This window comes from Varanus komodoensis, unplaced genomic scaffold (assembly GCF_004798865.1).
Source record: "Varanus komodoensis strain SLA01 unplaced genomic scaffold, ASM479886v1 scaffold8, whole genome shotgun sequence".
Taxonomy (NCBI): domain Eukaryota; kingdom Metazoa; phylum Chordata; class Lepidosauria; order Squamata; family Varanidae; genus Varanus; species Varanus komodoensis.
This window is the reverse complement of record NW_025336481.1, coordinates 10,738,160-10,758,752: the sequence shown is the minus strand read 5'-3', so window position 1 is coordinate 10,758,752 and position 20,593 is coordinate 10,738,160. Positions and strand designations below refer to the sequence as shown.

Below are 20,593 nucleotides of genomic sequence, written 5' to 3'. Positions count from 1 at the left end.
CACCACCAACTTTCTCCCAATCTTTAAAGTTGTAACTCTCCCCCTTTTCTCTCTCTTTTCCCAAGAAAGGCCAGTTGAGTTGAGCAACAGATATTAAGAAAGTGTAATCACTCTGTGAGTGTGTGTGTGTGTGTGTGTGTGAGAGAGAGAGAGAGAGAGAGAGAGAAACACAAAAAGGAGAAATAAGACTGCATCAAAGGCAAGTCAATAAGGAGTGATTAGTACATTGCATTTATATTCTGCCTTTTTTCCCCTTGCAGGAAATGCAAGGTGGCTGACATGGTCCGCCTTCAATCCATCTTTTCCACACAACAACCCTGTGAGGTAGGTTAGGCTTAAAGTATGTGACTGGCTGAAAATCACTCAGTGAGCCCCCTGGCTAAGCGGAGACTAAACCCTGGACCTCCCAGGCCCCCAGTGCAACCCTCTAACCACCTTCCCACACCGGCTGTCTGCTGCACTGCCTTCTGTACAAGGCACTACCGTTCAGCTCCTCAGCTCTGCTCCCAGGATGAGGCAATGGAATTTAAAGGCGACATCAGCCGCAAGGTACACTGTTAGACTGTGTGTGGGTTTTTCAGATTCATGCTTAATCCGACCCCAGCTGAGTTCGGGTCCGTACATCCACATGAACTGGAAAGCCAGTACCACAGTCTGTCACCACTGACAAAAGTAAAAACTGTCAAGCAGAAACTAAACAAATGCATGGCCAAATGGAACCCTCTTTCTATCTGCATAATCAATATCTGTCTCTCCATGAGGATGCTAATTGCAGTTTGAATCAAAAAATTACCAAATGCACAGATCTGCCTGTGCTGATTTCATCATTCATGCGTGTTGCCGAAAACCTATCCTTCCCTTTCTTAAGAAGAAAGTCTTTTGCAAATCTCTTTCATTTCAAAAGCATGAGTGCATGACAGTTGCCGACTCAGGGAAGTATGGGGTCTCCATAAGCACAGTCCTCTTCCAAGGCCAGATTGTAGTCTCCGCCCTTTCCTCTTTTATATGCGCTCGTCACAATTCGAAGCCAGCCACGTTCACCCTGCAAGATACAAATTGGCAGTGAGTTCCTTATGGGATGCTGAAACCAACCTGAAATTACTTTGTCTTATTATGGTACAACCTTGAACCTGCTTAAACATCAAGAACTGTGCAAATTGGGGTGGGGGGAACAGAAACAAAGAGAGAGTGTTCTGAAACCTCTCCAAAACATGTAGTGCACTGTGGGTTATTTGGAAGTTTCTGAGCAGGGTTTGGAACTATATGCCTGCCACTCCTGATCAGAAGCTTTATTTTATTTTTATTTTATTTTGGCTGGAGAGCCATGCAGAAAGGGGAGTAAAAAGAAGGTGGCCCAGTGTCCACTCCTAAAGTGGTTTGCTGGCAAGTTCTCTTCCTAAAGCACCAACTCCCTAACACCCGCTCTGAGCTCAGGAGGTCAGGGGACAATCCTTTAGGGACCAGAATAAATTCAGGGGAACTGAGTTCTAAGTCTCTGATATTCTGCGCTGCATGGATATGACCAACTGTGTTTTTACAAACTCTTATGGGACCAAACCAAAGCACTCCCTCTGTGTGCACATACACAGAACCAGTCGGCGCATCAGAGGGGACAACGATGCTGATGTGCTCAGCAGGGCCTCAGAACCAGCTCTTCATCGCTGCAATGAATGCAATGCTCTTTTTGTACATGTGAGACTTTTATCTACAATGAGTCATCCAACAGCTGGGATTTCCTAGAAAAAAGACTGAGTTGCTTTTTATTGCTGAGTTGTGCATTATATTTTTCAACTGCCCAACATCAAACCTTCCCTGGGCCAGATTAAGAGTCAAGCATCTATTCCTGTAAAGGAGAAGCTGTTCCAAGTCTTTTTTGGCCACTGCTAACATGAGGGCACCATCTGCAACTGCGACACCTCCAGGAGAGGACTGCTCTCATTGCTGGCCACAGGGTGCATCCCAGCCACACCCGCAGGACTGTCAAGCCAATGCTGCCCACTGGCTCAGCGCGACTTGACACTCGCCCGTTTGGCCTAATGATCCCAAATTTGTGTGTGCTGCATACAGCAACACCAAGAATTTTCATCAACGTACTGTGTGTGCTGAAATGCAGAGCATTATCTCTGCAAAAGGGCATCCAGTGAATTTGCCTGTGTTGCTTTCTGTTCCTGCAATCACCATTTTTTTTTGCATCTTTGTTCTTCCCTTAGACTTTCTGGAGCAGCTAAATCCACCTCCATTTGCTGCAACAGAATCGTAGCGTTGGAAGGGGCCTATGAGGCCATCGAGTCACGCTCCGCTCAATGGAATCTCCTATCCCAATCCAGCTACATCCTGAAAAAACACACAAAACCCTTGCACACAGTTGCTTTAGTCTGCTTACCCACGGCTCGCCCCAGGAGTTCCGGACTATCCAGTATTCGGTCCCATTTTCTACTCCCCAGCCAGCAACAGAGACAATGTGGTTTATTGAAGCACCTGGGGAGTATTCAGCATAAAGTCCTCCAGTGTATTCTTCCAGCTTCGGAGTGGCCATGATTCCGCAGCTGTTTAAATATTCAAAACAGCAAAAACAGACACTTTTAGATTCGTGCGTTAGCAGCGCCACATGCTCACTTGGGATGCAGTCACCAAAACCACAGCTCACGGTCCCATGTCAGAGCTTTCAGCTGCAGTGAGCCATGACAGGAAATGGCTTCTGTGGGTGGGAGCAAAAGTTGCTCCGCCTTGCCCAGATCTTAGAGAGATCAGCTCCCAAGACATTTGTTGAAGCTTCCACTTTCCCTCCGCCGCTTCCACAAACGACATGCGCCCCTCGTGTCAAAGAAAACTCTCCTTCTCTACCATCAGGAGATGACCCAGACCTTGCCTGGGCACCAGCCATCTCTTGGTGAGAGGACAGGATTGCACAGCATAGCAACCTGCCATTCAATACCTTTGCCCAGCACAAATTGAGCCACGCCCATCCCTACTTGAGTCAGTGGAATTATGGGAGCAAATGCCCCATCGGTAGGAGCCAAAGTTCCCAAATGGCCCTGGCCATTACACAGTCTAAAACCATGGGACTTTTCTTGCATGGTTTTTTGGACTAATTCTCTGTTCTTGGCCTCGTGCTTATTACCTAGATCATGGGTCCTCAAACTAAGCCCCGCAGGCTGGATCCGGCCCGCCATGCCCATTTAACCAGCCCGCCATGCCCACAGGTTTTGCACTTGCTGGGCACGCACGCAGGCACGAGCGCATGGCTTGCAAGTCAGTGCCTAGCCGTGCGTGCCTGGTGGCAGCTTGCTCGCGGGGAGATCGTTTTGGACTAACTGGAGAAAATGATCTGCTCACGAGCAAGCCGGCGCCTCACCCCATGCGCCTCCCCCCCCCCGCCACAAACCCACCGGCACTGTCTTGGCGGCCCGCACCCACCGCTGGCACCTGTCAACTGGCCGCCTTTAGAAAAATTTTGAAGACCCCTGACCTAGATGCTTGCCATAAGGTTGTATTTCTTTACCTGATGGGTCCCTTGGCATAGATTTCAGCCATCATCTTTTCTCGCCCACTGAGGTAGCCATAATCAGCAACTTTCCACAAGGTGTAATTCTTTATCAGGTGACATTGTTGGAAAGTAACACACGTTCCACACTGGTTAAACTTCCTGCACTCTACAAAACCAGCAGAGATATTTGACACAGAAAGTCCCCTTTTATCCAACGGTTCAAAGCACTGAAATGAGGTTTTGCAATTATTTATTCAATCCATATTCTGCTTCCCTGAGAGGCTCTGAGCAACTCCATGCATAGCCTGAAAATAACTCAGGGCCATTTAGCAGCCCCCAGAAAGGTCAAAAGCCCTCAGGGGAAGTCATGTTGCCCACCCTGACTCCATTTGTGGAACTCAAGCTGGGCAGGTCCACTCAAGGAGCCTTGCCTTGCTGTTTCCTGCAATATGCCTACTTTCATCCCAGAGAGAATAAGGCTGCACAAAACTTCAAAAAATGAGAGGAAAACTGAGTATTTCCTATTAATTCCTCCCAAATTGCAAATATCATGCAGCAATTCTGAGATACTTTGTAGCAGTTACACATACTTGTCCCTGACTTCACTAATTTGCTTTCTGTGAAATGGGTTCTGCAGCAGAAAATGGAAAAGATAAAAATGTTGACCTTTATATATAGTAACTGTCCTAAGCCCCATAGACAGAACCAGGGGAATATAAATATATTTATGCATATATAAATTTTAAATTAGCGTTATCTCAATCATTTGTCAAACAAGACACTGCTAGCTCAGCCTGCTCCTAAGCCACTTGTCGGTCCTCTTCTTTGAAAGTGGGGTGGGCAAGTTTGGACCTTCAAGGAGCCAATTCCTCCATCAGGAGTTGCTGCAAGCCACACACTCACCTCCAAAAAGCAGTCTGAAAAGGTAGCAGTTTGCTGCCAAAGTTCAGTGGCAAACCACTAAGGAGACTTAGCAAAGTCAGAAATCAATCAAAAGCAAGCTAAGTTAAGCTCTGCAGGACTTGGGATGGACGATTTAGCATGTTTTCAAGCTAAGGGGGGCAATGCTATGCAACTTTAGAAAGAAAAAAAGGCTTTTTCTGTCTATGCTTGTGTTGGACTGCACCTTAAATATGTCAGTGTTTAGCCTTCATGGCACTTTGCTACTGAATTTTAGAAGCGATAAACTGCAACTTCTAAAAACTTTTAAATCAGTTATTTAAAAAGCTAGGGCCGTGCAGAAATAGCCTGCATGTCAGCTGCACACTGCCCACCCCTGTTCTAGAAAATGTGGACTAAATTAACCAGTCTGCAGAGGATGTTCCCCACCAGGCCAACAAAAGCCTGTTTAAAGCTGTGCTTTATGCAGGCTTTAATTGCATACCTCTTTGGAATGCGATCTGGGCTGTTAAGTAGGGTGCAGATATGACAGGTATGGAGGGGGAGAGAGAGAGATGGAGATGGAAGGACAGAGATATTCAGGCAGTTGTTTCTGCCATTCTCTCACTTTGATCTTTGGCTTGGTAGTTGTTGCAGGTCTCGTCAGGGATGCCGTGGGTGTGGGCGTACTGCCACACGCCTGAATGGTCTCCACCATGGCAGGTCCCAGCCTCGGCACAGTCAATCACATGCTGAACTGAGAGGTAAGCAGAGGGCCAAGCGCCTTTCCTCTTGATGTTGATGCGATCTGAGAGATAAAGGCAACTGGCAATGAATGCAAGACAGACACAGCATTCTACAGCACAGAAATCATTCGCCCTCAAGTGACAGTTGTAAAGGAATGAAATGCTGCAGCATCGAGTGATCTGCTTAAAGAGGGCAGCCAGCTGCCCATGCAAGAGGCAGAATTAATATGCCCAGATCAGTGTTTCCTTCCTCCACCTTGTCTTCTGCAGCCCACCCACCCCCTGCAACCCAAGATCCCAGAATATTTTATTCCTGCGTGTTGGAGGAATTGTTTCTAACATAGTACAGTTGGGCTGCAGATGAAGGAGGAGTTGCCAGAAATCAGATTTGGAAGTGTAATGCTCTTCTCAACAGTTTCCTTAGCTAAATCCCCAGGAAGAGTCCAAAAATTCAAGCAGCTATGTTGGAGCCATATCAACCAAGCAGGTCTGGCATTTTCCATCTCCACCAGGAGGACTTTTGTAAAGCAAAGGCCCAAAATTTTAGGCTACCCTAAAATACTTTGCCTCTTAAGAGGGACCAATATAAAAAGCATTCCCTCATGGCCACTGTGTGGATTGCAACTGGGCTCAAAGAAAACAGGGAGGTTTTGTAGGAGTGGCAGGTTCCTGCTAATCAAAGAAGAGCAGGCTCAGCGTTCCTACAAGCCCTGGCCGCACGGCACCACTGCCCCTCATGTGAGCAAACAGAGGAGAAACTGGGAATCCAAGCCATTCAGAACAGCTGAGCTACTGATGCTTGTTAGCTGCCAAGGCGAGGAAAGATGCCCCATGTTCTGTGAGGTGGCTGGGCAACACTGGCCCCACTACCTACCTGCGAGGGCACTGGTGCTTCCATGAGCCCAGCATGACCCACAGTACTGTGGGATGTGTTGGTTGCGCGTGGTGCTCACATAATTGACTCCATTGATATTTCGCCAGTCCCAGCTCTTGGGCAGTGTGGATACGTCCAAATATTCATGCGGGCGACGGTAGGTTCTATTACAATAGACAAGAAGGAGAAGCAAGTAAATACTTTCCTTGTCGTCTGAGAAGGGGACATGTTATTTCCACAGCTTTGTGGTTTTGTCAGCTGGTCTGCTTGTTTGGCAGTCACATGAGCTGGGAAGGGCCATGGCTCAGCAGGAAGGCAGCTGCCTCATCTGCAGCATCGCTATGTAACTCTGGGAAAGACGCCTACCTGAAGCTCTGGAAAGCTGCTGCCAGTCCATGTCAGCAATACTGGGCTGGTAGCCCCGTGGTCTGACTAAATACAAGGCAGCTTCCTACCATCCTTCCTTTCCTCCAAACAAGCAAGCGACAGTGGCTGCCAACAAGCAACACTGACCATCCCCTTCAAGGAGCCTCGGCATAAGAAACCGCAGAAAGCGGGTCCAGTGTGAACCTTACATGTTGTGCCAGACTTTTTTTATAGCATTCACACTGGAATGCTGGACCATTTGGCCCCAGAAGAACCCTGCCCCTACTGATGGGCCACCAAACTGAGAGCAGCCCTCCTCTGGGTGCTGCAGCCTGCCAGGCACTTCACAACCTCCCGGGTTTTCGGGGAGGTCAGTATAAGGGCTGAGACCAAGGCATGCAGGATGCGGCTGTGCGTGGCTGCTCAGGTGTGTCTTTGAATGTCAGCTGTTGGCAAGTAACAGCAGGGGAGGGTGACTTCCTGTCAGCACTGGATGTGGGCTCTCCAACTGGATTTGCCTGTGTAGGAAACAGATGCATAAGGAAGTGATCTGGCCCAGGAGGGGAGAGCTCATGCGCTGCAGGGGTTGGCGTGCTGGGTTCTCCTGAGGAGCTAGGAAGCCCCTGGCTGACTCTGGGCCAGTCACTGCCTCTTAGCCTATCCTACCTCACCGGGTTGTTGTGAAGGTAAAATGGAGTGGAAGAGGATCGTGTAAACTTCCTTAGGTTTCTCTCAGGGAGAAAAGGTGGTGCGTAAACGGACATTACAATAATAATCCTAACAGTCTGCCTGTTCCTCTCAAATCAGTAACTTCTGCTGCCTGGGACTGTGAAAGAAGGGCTCCTTGAAGATCAATAAGGTCAAGCAGACCACCCCAAGGGCATTTGCCACAGCAGGTCCTCTACCCCAAGACCGCTCCCTCTTCCAGGCACCCCTGCCAGTACCTGGATATCTGGGGAGGAGATGCCAAGCCTCCACCACTGTAGCTGCCACAGAACCAGGCATTACCCCTTAGTGCAGGGCCTCTTGGGTTGCAATCCTGCACGCATTTGCTCAGGAGAAAGCTCCCCGGGCACCACGGGTCTTATTTCTGGGGAACATGAGTGCAGAGTGAGTCCTTATCCCCACTATCTGTGGGTAGAGAGATAGTGCAACACAGTTTATTCAGCATTGTGGTTTTTGTTTTGTTTCGACATCACAAGGCTGTGATTTGAGGAAGTTCCTTAAAATACTCTCCCCCACACACTTTAGGATTTTTCTTCTTTTAATCAAAGGCTCCATCATATGCACTGCCCACAGTCCCTCCCTGTTCTCAGAAGTTTTCGGTCTTGGCCTCAGCCTTTGCAAAAACGCGAAGCAAAAAGAAGACCCCTTTTGGGCGTTCCTTTGGGCAGTCTTTGCCCTGTTGGGCGGCGATATCTCCAAGCCCAAATCCGTCAAACCAGGGCGGGCGGAAGACAGAGACCCAGATGTTCGAGACTTCCGACTCCCAGAAGACCCTACCGGTGGCCAATAAGCAGGGACGCCAGGAGTCCAAGTCCCAACCATCTGCAGCGCTACTTTCTGCCCGCTAAATCCCGATCGGCCCCATTTCAAGCGAACGGGGAGCGCCGAGGGGCGGCCGGCTGGGGCTTGCGCCGGGGCGCGTGTGTCTAGGCGCGAGGGCGGCTGCCTTACCTGACCCCGGCAGGTCTGCGCGGCAGCGGCCGGTAGCAGCTCTGCCCTTCCTTGAAGTAGAGGCCGGCGGCGGACACGGCCGGCAGCAGGACGCAAGCGCCGAGCAGCGGCGCCAGGAAGGGCGCCTGCCGGACGAGCATGATCGCGGCGCGGCGGGCTGGGCGGCGGCGCTCCCCCGCCGCTTGCGAGGGTCTTGCGAGGGTCCTGCGGGCGCTGGGCGGGCGCTGCGGCTTTCTGCTCCCGGCGCTGCGCTGCCGCCGCGGCTTTTAAAGGAGACGCTCGGGGCGGAATGCGCGATGAATCAGAGCGCTGCTGGCGGCAAGTGCGGGGCAGCGCCGCCCTTGCACATGCGTGTGCGAGAGAGAGAGAGAGAGAGAGAGAGAGAGAGAGAGAGAGAGAGAGAGAGACGCGTGCACACACAGACTACGACCGGCCCTGGCCGAGCGCTTTGCGTCCTCTCGGGCGCGCCTGCCGGTGAGGCGCTGCCCGCGGCCCTGCGAAGGCGGCACCGTCGCGCTGGAGGGCGGGGCGCAGCGGCGGCGTGGCGGTCACACGCGCGAGTTGGGCCCGGGGGCGGCGAGGCGTTTTCCGGGCATGCCGAGCGCGAGGGCCGAGCGAGGAGGGAGGCCGCGGTGGGGAAGGGAATCCAGCCTGCGTGTGCTCCCACGCTCGTGTGCAAAGCTTGCGCTTGTGCAGGCGGGACCTGCTCGCTTGCTTGCGAGGGGCACGCGGGGACCCGGCGCCGCAGCCATCCTCTGCTTTGCGGGCGCGCACCGCCCGACCACGCAGGAGCAAGCAAAACCGGCTTGGAAGACGCGGGGAGCGACAGGGACCCGCGCAGTTGCGTTGGATGTCTGCAGCCGCCTGAAGTAGAACCTCAACCTTGCTGGATCGGGGCCAGAATCCCTCTGGTCCAGGATTATGTTCCCACAGCGGGCCATCAGCTGTCGGAGGCGACATGAATGCAACAGCACCCCCCATGTTCCCCAGCACACCCCCCATGTTCCCCAGTAACTGGCCTGTTCAGGAATTCTGCCTCCAGAATGCCTTTTTGCGCCCACCACACTTTCTTACACATTTGTAAATAAGAGAGATAATCCAAGGACCTTATGCTTTCATGCATAAGGAAATTCTGGGTTTTGTTTTCTGGATCACAAAGCACATGACTCTGGGAGAGGCCCGACTCGAAAGGGGTGAGCGCCGGCATGTGGTCAAAGATTGCTTGAGCAGAGTTTGCCCCTAATCTCTTTGCAGACTGGCCGGCTGGCTGCGTGGCTGGCCAGTCTCGGGTTAGGACGCAGCATAACATTTGCAGAACATAATGGAGAAATCCAGCACAGAAAGAAAACGAAAAAATAAAGCAAAAGAGAGAAAAGGTTTATATTACTATTAATTTCATCTCTATACTGCCCACTAGTCAAAGCTAGATCTAGGCAGTTCACAACAATTTATCCAAGTACAATCAAAATGTTTTTGTTTGGCTTTGTTAATGAAGACTGGATGGAGCAGGACTCACAGCTGCATATTACAAGAGTTCACACTTAGTCAATGGGCATATGAGCTTATTGAACAACGATATTCATGTCTTTGTTTTGGAATCGTGGAATCATATTGTGAGCAATAAGTCTATCTAAGATGAATCAACAAAACGTCCAGTTATCTCTAGGCAGTGTCCCTCAGTGCCGAAGTAACAGAGTCTGAACACCTTAAATACTACCAAATTTATTCTGCCATATATTTTTGTAGACATAAAACTTTATAACACAATAAATGCCTCACGTCTTTAAGGCAGCCTTTCCCAACATGGGGCCTGGCCTTGCAAGTGTGTTAGACTACAATTCCCATCCAACACATCTGGAGCACCCCATGTTGGGGAAGGCCGCTTTAAGGCACCCCAAGACTTGCTTTTGCACCAGGAGGCTATCCCTCTGGAAACTGATCTATGCAGGATTCTGGTTGCATGGAACATCACAAGATGGCTTGGTTCCATGGTTGCTTAAGCACATGTTTAAAACGAGACTCTACTGATTTTAGGTAGGTTGTGGTCCGTATATTCTGGCAAACTGTAAAGCTATCTGCATATGCTCTATAAGTGATGAAAGCCTCCAATCAAAGACACCCAATGTCCCCACTGCTCTCTGCAGCCAACAGTTGTCCCTCATGACAGATGTTATTCACAGGTTTGAATTCATGCAATGATGGAATAAGCAAACTGTACTATGCTAATGCTTAATCATTAGTGTGCATTGCTAAATAGCTATACTTCCCTTCCTTAAGAAGGAAAACGCATTGCTGGTAAAGCCCCATTTATTTCAAAAGCGTGAGCAACAAGCAAAAGCCATTTGTGGGCTCAAGGAATTATTGGATCTCCATAGGTGCAGTATTCTTCCAGACCCAGGTTGTAGCTTTTTCCTGTTCCTGCTTCATATGCACTTGTCACAATTCTAAACCAGCCACGCTCTCCCTGCAAGAGATGAATTGGCATTGACACTGTTACTGGCATATCAGAAGGAACTCAGGTTGAAATTAGTTTTCACTTTGTATAAGACATACGAGCATCTTGAATTTGGTTATACATCAGTGACTGTGCAACTTGGAAACAAAAAGAAACTGATTGCTTGGGGTGGGGGTACTCCAAGCATGTAGGAGGGTGTGTGGATTATTAGGGAGTTTGTGAAAAAGCTATAGAAGCACATGCACCTCCAGATCAGAAACGTCCCTTTGTCGTCAAAGAGCCATGAAAAAAGGAGACTAGGGGGAAGGTGGGCAGATGCCCCAACACCCATCCCTAAACTGGTTTGCTGACAAGTTCCATCACTACAGCACCGACTCCCTAAACATCCTCTGCTGGTAACTGGGGGCTGGGAGGGGAGACAATCCTTGATGAACCAGAGGTAGACTGGGGCACTTGGTTCATGGCATGGACACGGTCAGCTGAATCTCATCAGCCTGAACGGGGATGACCCAAAACGCTCTACCTTTGCACCTGCATGTACAACTGCACAGTCAGGGACAACACAGTAACCGATGCTTGGGTTGACCTTGAACCACAGGGGGTTGTTGAAAGAGGGTTTCTGCATTGTCGGAACCAAGGTATATATCATAACTACGAAACAATGTTAACCTCAATTTTAAGAAACTAAAAACATACAGTGAAAGAGACCTTCCAAAGCAAAGGAATCACCTGGATAATCCCCCTCAGCCCCCTGGGTATCCAAGTAAGTTCTTAATGGCCTCCACATAAAGGGCTTTCTTCAGCTGGTGCTGGAAAGATGGCAAGCTTGATGCCAGGTGGGCTGTACCAAGAAGGTTGCTCCAAAGATGGGGGGCCTTCCCCCGGTTGCCTTGCTCCAAGCTTCCCATGGGCACTCAGAGGAAGGCCCCAGAGGTGGAGCATAGTGTCAAGGGGGATCTCGCTGAGGATCCTAGAGCACTGGTGGTTCTCGTAACCTTCTGGGACCCATGTCTGCTAGGTTTACCCTTTGAGCCTCCTTTTATGCTCAACTTGGATATATGTGTAAATAAACCATAAAGCAGACACACAACATCATGAGGCTCCAGTGACCTCATTCCAAGCAAACAAAACCCCAGGAAATGCTTGCTCCACCGGCGTTCTCCATGCTTGTAGAACTGGATGCAAAGAGTACAGAGTGAATTTCCCTTGGAGCACAGCTGGATTTTCTTCAGTAGCTGCTCTAGAGAGAAGGGTCAGCCATCCTTTTTTGGCCACTGCTAACGTGGGAAAGCTGACCAGAGAAGTGATGCTTCTAAGCCTGGGACACGGGTCAGGTTCCTGCCACGGCGGGACACGAGCCATTCCTGGGAGTCTGCTGCAGCCCCAGTGCCTCACCAAGACAAATGCTGCCCACGGGTTACCTACCTCCCCGCAAACCAGGCACCTACTATAGCACACGGGCAGGGAAATCTTGTTTTGGCCTGGAGGGAAGGGTTTCAAATTCTGTGTGCAGCATAATGATGTTTCATTAACATCTCTTGTGTGCTAAAATATAGAGCAGTACCTCTACAAACTCAATTCGTCGTGCTCTCTACTGCAATTACCAAATTTTGCCAAGACCTCTGTTGAAAGTATGTTGCAGCTAAATATCCCTCCCCGAAGAGGATTCCATTTGATTCAATTTATCATGGTCGTAGACCAGAACCCCCTGGAGATGATGTGAGTTGTAGTCTAGCACATCTGGAAGGCACTGGTTTGGGGAAGGCTGCTCCATAAAGTATCTGGGGGAAGAGTGTGCACCTCCGCGCCCAACGGTGGAATCTGCCCACCCATCAAAAACCTTGGGAAAACAATGACTTCTCATTTGGAGTTGTTTGTCCCTGCTTACCCAAGGCTCGCCCCAGGAGTTGCGGACAATCCAGTATTCTGTTCCGTTTTCTATTCCCCAGCCAGAAACAGTGACGATGTGGTTTATGTCTATTGAGTTCTGGTGTTCAGCAAAAAGTCCTCCAGTGTATTCATCCAGCTTTGGAGTAGCCATGATTGAACAGCTGTTGAAAAATTAGAAAACAGAAACACTTTTAGGATGCTACTGAGAACTAGCAGCTTTGAATGCTCACTTTGGATAACACTGTCAAAAAAAAAAAAAAAAAAAAAATACAAACCACAATTTGAAGATGTCAAGGTTTGGAGCTGCATCCAGCAATCAGGGGAAATGGGCTCTGTAAGTGGGGGCAAAAGTTGACCTGCCTTACAAGATTTAGAGCCATGATAGTGGCCTTTAAATGACTGATGGGCTGAAGGATTAGTTCTTTGTTGCTCACAAGGTGTGACTAGAACAATGGGTGGAAGTTGCAGGGAAGCAAATGCTGGCTAAACTTTAGGGGAGAGCTGCTCTGCAGTGCATAGGTGGCCGAGTCTCCCTCCACCACTGAGCAGGAGGTGAGACACAGGAACTTCAAGATGCTTTTCAACTCCAAAACTTTCTGTCCCCCTTTCCACAAACAGTCCATAAGCCAGGTTCTCCCTGGTCCTCGCTGGCCTCCCTCTTCTACTATCTCCTGTAAGACTTGAGTTCTCAGCCTATCAGCCAGTTATCATCTGCCCCGTATCCAACACAAATTGGGGCACACTCATGGAACGAGAGTGAGAACACAGATGTTGTTGGATAAGGGTGCAGGGTCTCAGCCCATTCCAGATGACACTGGCTGAACCACGTGTAGCATTCCAGGGTCTAGACCCACAGGAGCAGAATCCTGGTGTTTTTCTCTTGCATGCATCCTTACAGTAGTCGCTACAAATAGCGTATTCTTGAGCTTCCATTGGTTATTCCCCAGCTGATGGCCATATACAGTGTGTTTCTTTACCTGATGGGTCCATTGACATAGATCTCTGGCATCATTTGTTCCCTTCCACTGAGGTAGCCATAATCAGCGACTTTCCACAAGGTGTAGTTCGTTATTATGTGACACTTTCCATAAGTAACACACGTTCCGCACTTATTAAACTTACTGCACTCTGCAAAATCAACACAGGGATTTGACTGGTACAGGAAGTTGTCGCTTATCCAGTGAAAGAATGAACCAGAAGTAATGGAAGCAAGATTTTGCAATGCCACTCTTAGGCAGTTCATGGAGATTCTGCTTCCCCCAGGGATGACTGAGCCAGCTTCTGCTTAGCCCAGAAAGGAACTAACCTTGTTGAACAGCCACCCCGAATGCCAGACATCACACTTCAGAATGCTTTCTAAGTCCATTCCATAAATGAATCTCTGAACCATCGGTGCTTATTTATTAGAATTATATCCTGCCTTTTTCTTTTTTTAAAAGAACTCAAAGTGGCTTTCATAATTCTCATTCTGCTCTCAAACTTATCCCCACAAGAACCCTGTGGGGTAGGCTGGGCTGAGAGTCTGTGACTGGCCCAAAGTCACCCAGTTGGCGCCATGGCTGAGCGGGGACTCGAACCAGATCGCCTGAGTCCCAGTCCCACGCTGTTCACCACTACACCGCACTGGCTTTGAGGATGTGACAGTCAAGGTGGGGCTCCTTTCCTCTAGGGAAAGTACCTTCCATGTACCCTCTCAGAGCATTTGGCCTTCCTATCACCCTTGGACTCCGAGGACGAGTCACCAGCACAGGTTGATGTCTAATTTCATGGCCCTTGTAGTAGGCATATCAGAAGGAACTCAAGTGGAAATCAAGTTTTCAGATAGTCTCTTTGGGCATCTGGAAAGCACAGTCCAGAACCTGGCCTGTGTTTTCCAGGATCCCAAAGAGTTCTTCCCAGCCTTCCCACCCTGATCCCTAGTTATTTTGACTCATGTGGATTTGATTTCAGCCGTAAGCATCTATGGGAGCTGATCTTGGCCAATAAGCAGTGCTGAAATATCACAGACAGACAGTCGGACAAACAGGTCTCACTTTGATCTTTAGCTTGGTAATTGTTGCAAGTCTCATCTGGGATGCCGTGCTCATGAGCGTATTCCCACACACCACTGTCATCGCCACCTTTGGCGCACGAACCGGCTCTGGAACAGTCGACCACATGCTGAACTGAGAGGAAAGCAGAGGGCCAAGCGCCTTTCCTCTTGATATTGATGCGATCTGCGAGAGGAAGGCAACCAAGCACAGAGTAAGCTGTAAGCATGCATCTGCAGCATCAGGAACTCTAGGCAGGTTTGGGACTCCTGTTTGGGTTCCAGAAAGCCATGCCATCTTCAAGGACACCCCACAGCCTCCTCCCAACATTACGCTCCCATCTCCCCAAACTGTTGGTCAGCATTCCGTGACCACCAAGCGCTCTCCACTCTTCCTGGACTGTCTTAGGGCTGCAAGGTAACACAGGCGCCCACCGCATGCTGTGCCAGACCCTTGGTCCAGTGCTGACCCAACCCCAGCACTGCTGACACAGGCAGGCAGCTGTGGCTGTCCAGGGTGTCATCCATGGGTTTTTCCAGCCCTACCTGGAGATGCCAGGCTTGGAGCTGGACGCTCCTGCATGCAAACCAGGCACTCCACCTCTGGGCCACAGGGTGTTCCCCACCCCTCTTAGGGCTTTCCTTCTAAAGCTTTCCATGCTTTCTTCTTGGCATGGGTTAGTGCCACCTCTACCCTTGTTGAGGAACTGAGCTCGCTGTTTTATAGACACTTGGCTAAGCTTGGCCTCCGCTTGTGTAAGTGGTTCCTGTCTGCAGTCTGAGATTTGCTTTGCTCAGGGTTTAACCCCAGAAGGATGTCTTGAGAGCCAGAAGATCTCCCTGTCCATCCCAGCACCGTCTGAGGGGGAGGTCCATGGGCAGAGGGTGCGATTTGCCGTTGCACCCAGGGAACCTCCATTTTCATTGCAGCCCTGCTGGCAGTCAAGGCCCCCTCTGTCTGGGAGTTGGGAGCTGCTGTGCCTCTATGGGTCAATCCCCCACACATACCTGCTAGGGCGCTGGTGGAACCATGAGCCCAGCAGGACCCACAGTACTGCGGGGCGCCCTGGTTGCGTGTGGCGCTTGCGTAATTGATTCCGTTGACGTTTCGCCAGTCCCAGCTCTTGGGCAGGGCAGAGAGGTCCAGGTACTCATGCGGACGAGGGTACGTCCTGTTTGTGGGAAAGAGCAGGCGTGCTCTAGGGACAGAAGAACTGCACCAAGCCAGTGTGGTGTAGCGATTAGCGTGCCAAGCTGCAATGGGGGCAAGTCCCATTTAAATATCAGTTCAATACTGGGCAATACCATATCAGGGATACAGGGAGTGAGCTTGGTCAGTGTTTCTCTCTCAGCCTAGCCTACCTTGCAGGGTTATTGTGAAGACAAAAGAGGAGGCAAAATCAGAGGGGTGAAGACAAAAGAGGAGGCAAAAGAGTGAAGGGGTGGCGGAGCCAGAGTTCAAGAAGCGCCGCACTGGCAGCAGCTGTGCCAACCCATCCAATTTCCCCGTTCCCTCTGAGTTCGGCTGCAGTCCTCACCCAAGCCCTGGGAAGGGAGGTGGGGGAGATTGATTTTGTCAGCCGTAACTGCTGTTGGGATGCATCCCATCAGCCATCGTGCCTGAAATCCTGCAGCAGCTGCTACTCTTTCCAATGGACCCAGTGGTAACTGCATACCAGGACCATGGAAACCACGATGCTGGGTTCAGACAACCAGAGAAACCACGGTGAAGTATGGAGACTGTTGTGGGATTAGGAGGAGAAGGAGAAGGATGGAAACCACTTTGAGTTCTCTAACAAAGGAGAAGATGGGACATAAATCTAATGAATACCGATTTTATAATGGATGGGAGGAATAACACTCCCCTTTTCACAAACTAAAATGACTCACCCCTTTGCTCCCATTTGACAGCTGCCAGATGTAACCAGAGGGGAAAATAAACTTTCCCACAGCCTCTGTGGTGCAGTGACCAAGGTGGATCTTGCTGGATTTGCCAGCCTGCCCCCACCCCGCACACTGCCCACCCAGGGCCCTGATTCCTACACCTGCGCTACTACGAATATCTGCAGTTGCTCAAGTGCAAGTATTTCTTCTTTATAAAAATTTGCAAATATCATGAACATTCGTAAAAGGGGATTAAAAAACGGGGTTAGCTACCATGGGCAGCTCCTTCAAGGTGCTGCTGGGGCACTTGGCAATCCAAAGTGCCCATACCTGTCCATACCTGTCCAAACAGGGGTCACAAAAGCAGTTGATAGCTAGCTTGCATGCTCGCAAGGAAAAAGCAAGGGGAAGGGGAGGACTTCAGCGAGCCCCAAATGGCTCACTACCGCAGCCTCCTCGGATCCCCGTGTGGACGGGGGGCTGCGCTGGGGGAAGCAGGAGGGAGGGAGCCAACAATCTCCAGCCAGACTGACTGCCTGTTGGGATGTTTCCCCAGCAACCGCCTCACCATCACTTATTGCTAGGGTGCGTTGGCATGACTTGTGAGCGTGTCCTTAAAGTTCTGAAGATTCCAGCAGGATCAGCTGCATCACAAGAATAAGCGACCGTTGATTGCTGTGTGTTGGCTGGCTTTAAAAACTAAATAATGACAAACTGTGTAGAAGAGGCATTTCAGCAGATAAGGGATTTCATGCAGGACAAGCAGCAGCTGCTGAAATCCCCGGTTCTACACAGCTCTTTGGCACAACTGTCCCCGTTTGCCTCTGGTCACTCCGTCTGGTTTCTTGGACTTTGGGCAGCCCCACGGCAACCCGGCAGCCTGTGGGCTGCGGCGACGGGACCAGGCGGCCCGCTGGACTCGCTGGCTTACCTCACCCCGGCTGGCTTGCGCGGCAGCGGCTTGTAGCAGCTCTGCCCTTCCTTGAAGTGGAGGCCGGCGGCAGCAAGGTGGACATAAATGCAGAGGAGCTGCCCCAAGATAAAAGCGGGCAGGCGGCAACAGACGGGCATGGTGGGCTGGCAGGCAGAGGGCTTCCCCTGAGGACAGCGGCCTGGCAAAATGGTTCGGGTGGCCGAGGTGCTGCAGCGCTTGCTTGTGTTGCACAGCGCTGGCCGGTCGGATCACGCGAGGCTCGGAGCCAGGAGGGCCTTTTATGGGGTTACCCCCCACTTGTGTGGCAAGCACTTTCCTATCTTGGTCCAGCCATCTCAACTGCCATCCCAACCACCTGGACACGTGGCCTGCAACTGGCAAAATAGCTCCCTTCTTACTGTTCAACAAGCACCCGTGAAACTCTTCTCGAGGGTCAGCCTTGTTCATGTCTTGCAGGAAAGCAACAAGTCTTGGAAGTCTTGTCTTAAAGACTGTCAGATGCCTTCTGGAAATTGCTCCAAGTGGTGGGAACCCGCTCTGTGTGGACAGATCGGAGATGTGAGGCCGGAGGTTTGCCTGTAAAGGGGGGCTCACATTACTGGGCCTGCTAAGACAGCTTTCAAGAGCAGGCTGCCCGCTGTGTGCCGAGCAAAGCCTGTCATTGGCGCTGTGCTCTCCTAAGGCCACAAGAGAGCTGGCAAGAAGCCCAAGGCAAGAGTCCCCACTGGCACCCTTGACCAGTTGCCCCCAAAGGATCAGGAACACTTGGGAACTGAGGAGAATGGGTTTGGTTTACTCTTGGTGGTGGCAGCAAATCTCTGCCTGCAACTGGGGCCATTTTCCTATTTAATAGATAATGGTTCCAGGTACCACGGTGTTCTGCAGTTTTCTGATTCTGAAGGATATTTTGCTTCCATTAAAGTTGTTCAGGTAACATGGATAAGGGAATAATCCGGTGCATGGTTGACTGGGGAACATGGGAAGTTTTAGGATGAGTTTTTGTGTCTTCTTGCATAAGATTGTAGCCTGGATGTATTAAAAGCCAGGAAAGCCAGTCCAGTAGATGGCAAACGAATTGCCTTTCCGGTGAACCAGCATTCTTGACGTGGCTAGCAAATGTAGCAATTAGAGCATCAGACTGGAATTTAGGAGATTCATTCATTTATATATATATATTTATAGGCTACCTATAATTGCTGAGGCCTTCCTAGGCGGCTTAGCTGCCACTCAGGAGATCCATTTTCTAGCCCCAGTTCACCATGGAACTCATGGAGTGACTGGGCCAGTCACTGACTCTCAGCCTAGCCCACCTCACAGGGTTGTTGTGAGGATAAATGGAATGGAGGAGGATCATGTAAGCTGCCTTGGGGGGGAAAAGTGAAGTTAAACATGCAATGATAAATTAAAATAATAATAAAACGGCTACTAACAAATATGTCACAATGGAATATTTCATACTAAGTTCTATAACCTATTTACTATCTTGGTATGAAATCATATGATGTTCCCTGAAGTCAGCTTGTGATGGGGACACAGGGGGGGTACAGGAGGGCAGCCCCAAGATGACGATTTGCCATTGGCTGCCAGAAAGAGAGGGACGGCCTGACACAGGTACTCAGGGTGCCAGATGCCCTACAAAGGACAGGCCTTTATTATGTATTTATTTGGGATTCTTATATGCTGCCCCATTCGCATAAGCCTTGGGACGGCTTCCAACACATAAATAGCAATACAAATATATAAAAACTAGAAACATCCAGGCAATAAAGTTAAAACAATAAATAAATTAACAATTAATTAAAATTACGTTTAAATAAAAAGGTCTTAGCCTGGCGCCGAAAAACAAATAGCGACGGTGCCAGGCGCCAGCTCTATTAGTAGAGCTGTCAAAGGAACAGTCCTCTATTTGAAGATGTACTAGCAGTGCAAGTTCAGTTCAAACATAAAGAAGGGAGAACAGGGCCTTGAATTTGGCCTGGCTTACAGGTTCAGCTGGGCATTATCTCAGTCATTTATTTTTTGCATATCTCCACTAAATTCTTATCTAATACACAGTTGGTTTGTGTGATCTTTTGAAAAACATGTTTCAGAATATCTCCATCATTGCATGTGTTTTGCTATCTCTGCTATCAGATTTTCTTTCTGAATCGTTTTGCTATCTCACATCCGTTGCAACAGGCAAAATAGCACCCTGCCTACTTTTAAAAAGCTATCCTTGAATGGGGGTTATTTCTCCTGATCTTCACGCTATTTCTGGGTAATCTTTTCCTTTTTCCTTTTTCCTCACTTACTTTCCCTGCCCTTCTTACCTTTCATCACACAGACAGGCAGTGTCAGGATTCCAGACCTGCTTGGAATGAATATTCTGGTTCAGTGGAAGCATACAATCAAGCACTCAGTACTTTTATTTATAGCAACAGAAATCCCTAAATTACAACAGCACTGAAGGGTAGCCATTAAGACTGACTAGGAAGAACAGAGCATGTCCAGAGTGTTTTATGGACTTGCAGTCACATTCATATGAGAGGGAGGGGGATGAGAACTTGAATGAGCGATGTGTGAGAACAAAAGCAGCACAAAATGAAAATACAGAAACACTGAGAAACATTGGAAAAACATCATGAGGCCTCAAGATCTTGAGTGACAGATAACAAAACAATCAGGACTTACAGAGCTTAACAGGTGTCAATGTTTGCTTTTTTACAGGAAGACAACGAGGGAGCTGCCAGAAAGGACATTGGAGACTCCAGGTAAGATGTCTCTATGCAATCTTATTTGCAATCCTAGATGCAATCCTAGATGCATCTTAGATAAGAGACACCTTCCTATGCAATTAGTATTTATTCATGTGTCCTGGGGCTTGTCTCCTTTTCCCATAAAAGGAAACAATGGAAGAATGCTGCAGATTGGGGGAGGGAGAGAAAACAAGCAGTTTTCTATATTCTAAAGTATAAAACGTAAGACTTTTATTAGGGCCACTCCAACATTAGATAAGGGCAATGAGAGAGGCAGAGGTAGCCCAGCCCTGGAGATCTGGCAGCTGGAGGAAAAGGGCACCTAGCCCTGCCCCCTCCACATGCAGATGAACTGGAGGCTGACTCTGGTTCCAGCACTGGAGGAACGGACTGGCTTATTTCTGCATTTGATTTATAACCCCCCTGTACCAGAAGTGGCACCCAGGCAATTTACAAAACAACTTAGTGTAAACAATGAAACATCTTGAAACACAATAAAAATAGAGGTTACAGAGCACGTCGGCATCTGGACCTGCCAATCCACTTCCTGGCCCAAAGGCCATCCTGAATTGAGCGTTCTCAGCTGGCCTGCAGGAGGACAAGAGAGAGGGAGCAAACCTCGTTGCCTGTTCACAGT

At 49.5% G+C, this 20,593-nt stretch overlaps 2 protein-coding genes across 2 annotated transcripts; both read right to left on the bottom strand.

Moving 5' to 3' along the window:
* Positions 1-215: 215 nt before the first annotated feature.
* Positions 216-8,419, bottom strand: LOC123036416 (cathepsin Z-like). The gene is made up of 6 exons (XM_044455659.1): positions 8,030-8,419; positions 5,987-6,150; positions 4,995-5,174; positions 3,503-3,653; positions 2,384-2,546; positions 216-1,042 (listed from the first exon to the last, which is right to left on the bottom strand). Exons 1-6 carry the CDS (start codon positions 8,167-8,169, stop codon positions 929-931), a joined length of 912 nt encoding a protein of 303 aa, XP_044311594.1. The 5' UTR covers positions 8,170-8,419; the 3' UTR covers positions 216-928.
* Positions 8,420-9,466: 1,047 nt separating this feature from the next.
* On the bottom strand, positions 9,467-17,436 carry LOC123036415 (cathepsin Z-like). Its single transcript, XM_044455658.1, has 6 exons — positions 17,219-17,436; positions 15,412-15,575; positions 14,408-14,590; positions 13,352-13,502; positions 12,373-12,535; positions 9,467-10,493 (listed from the first exon to the last, which is right to left on the bottom strand). The coding sequence occupies exons 1-6, from the start codon at positions 17,356-17,358 to the stop codon at positions 10,380-10,382; spliced, it is 915 nt and encodes a 304-aa protein (XP_044311593.1). The 5' UTR covers positions 17,359-17,436; the 3' UTR covers positions 9,467-10,379.
* Positions 17,437-20,593: the final 3,157 nt, after the last annotated feature.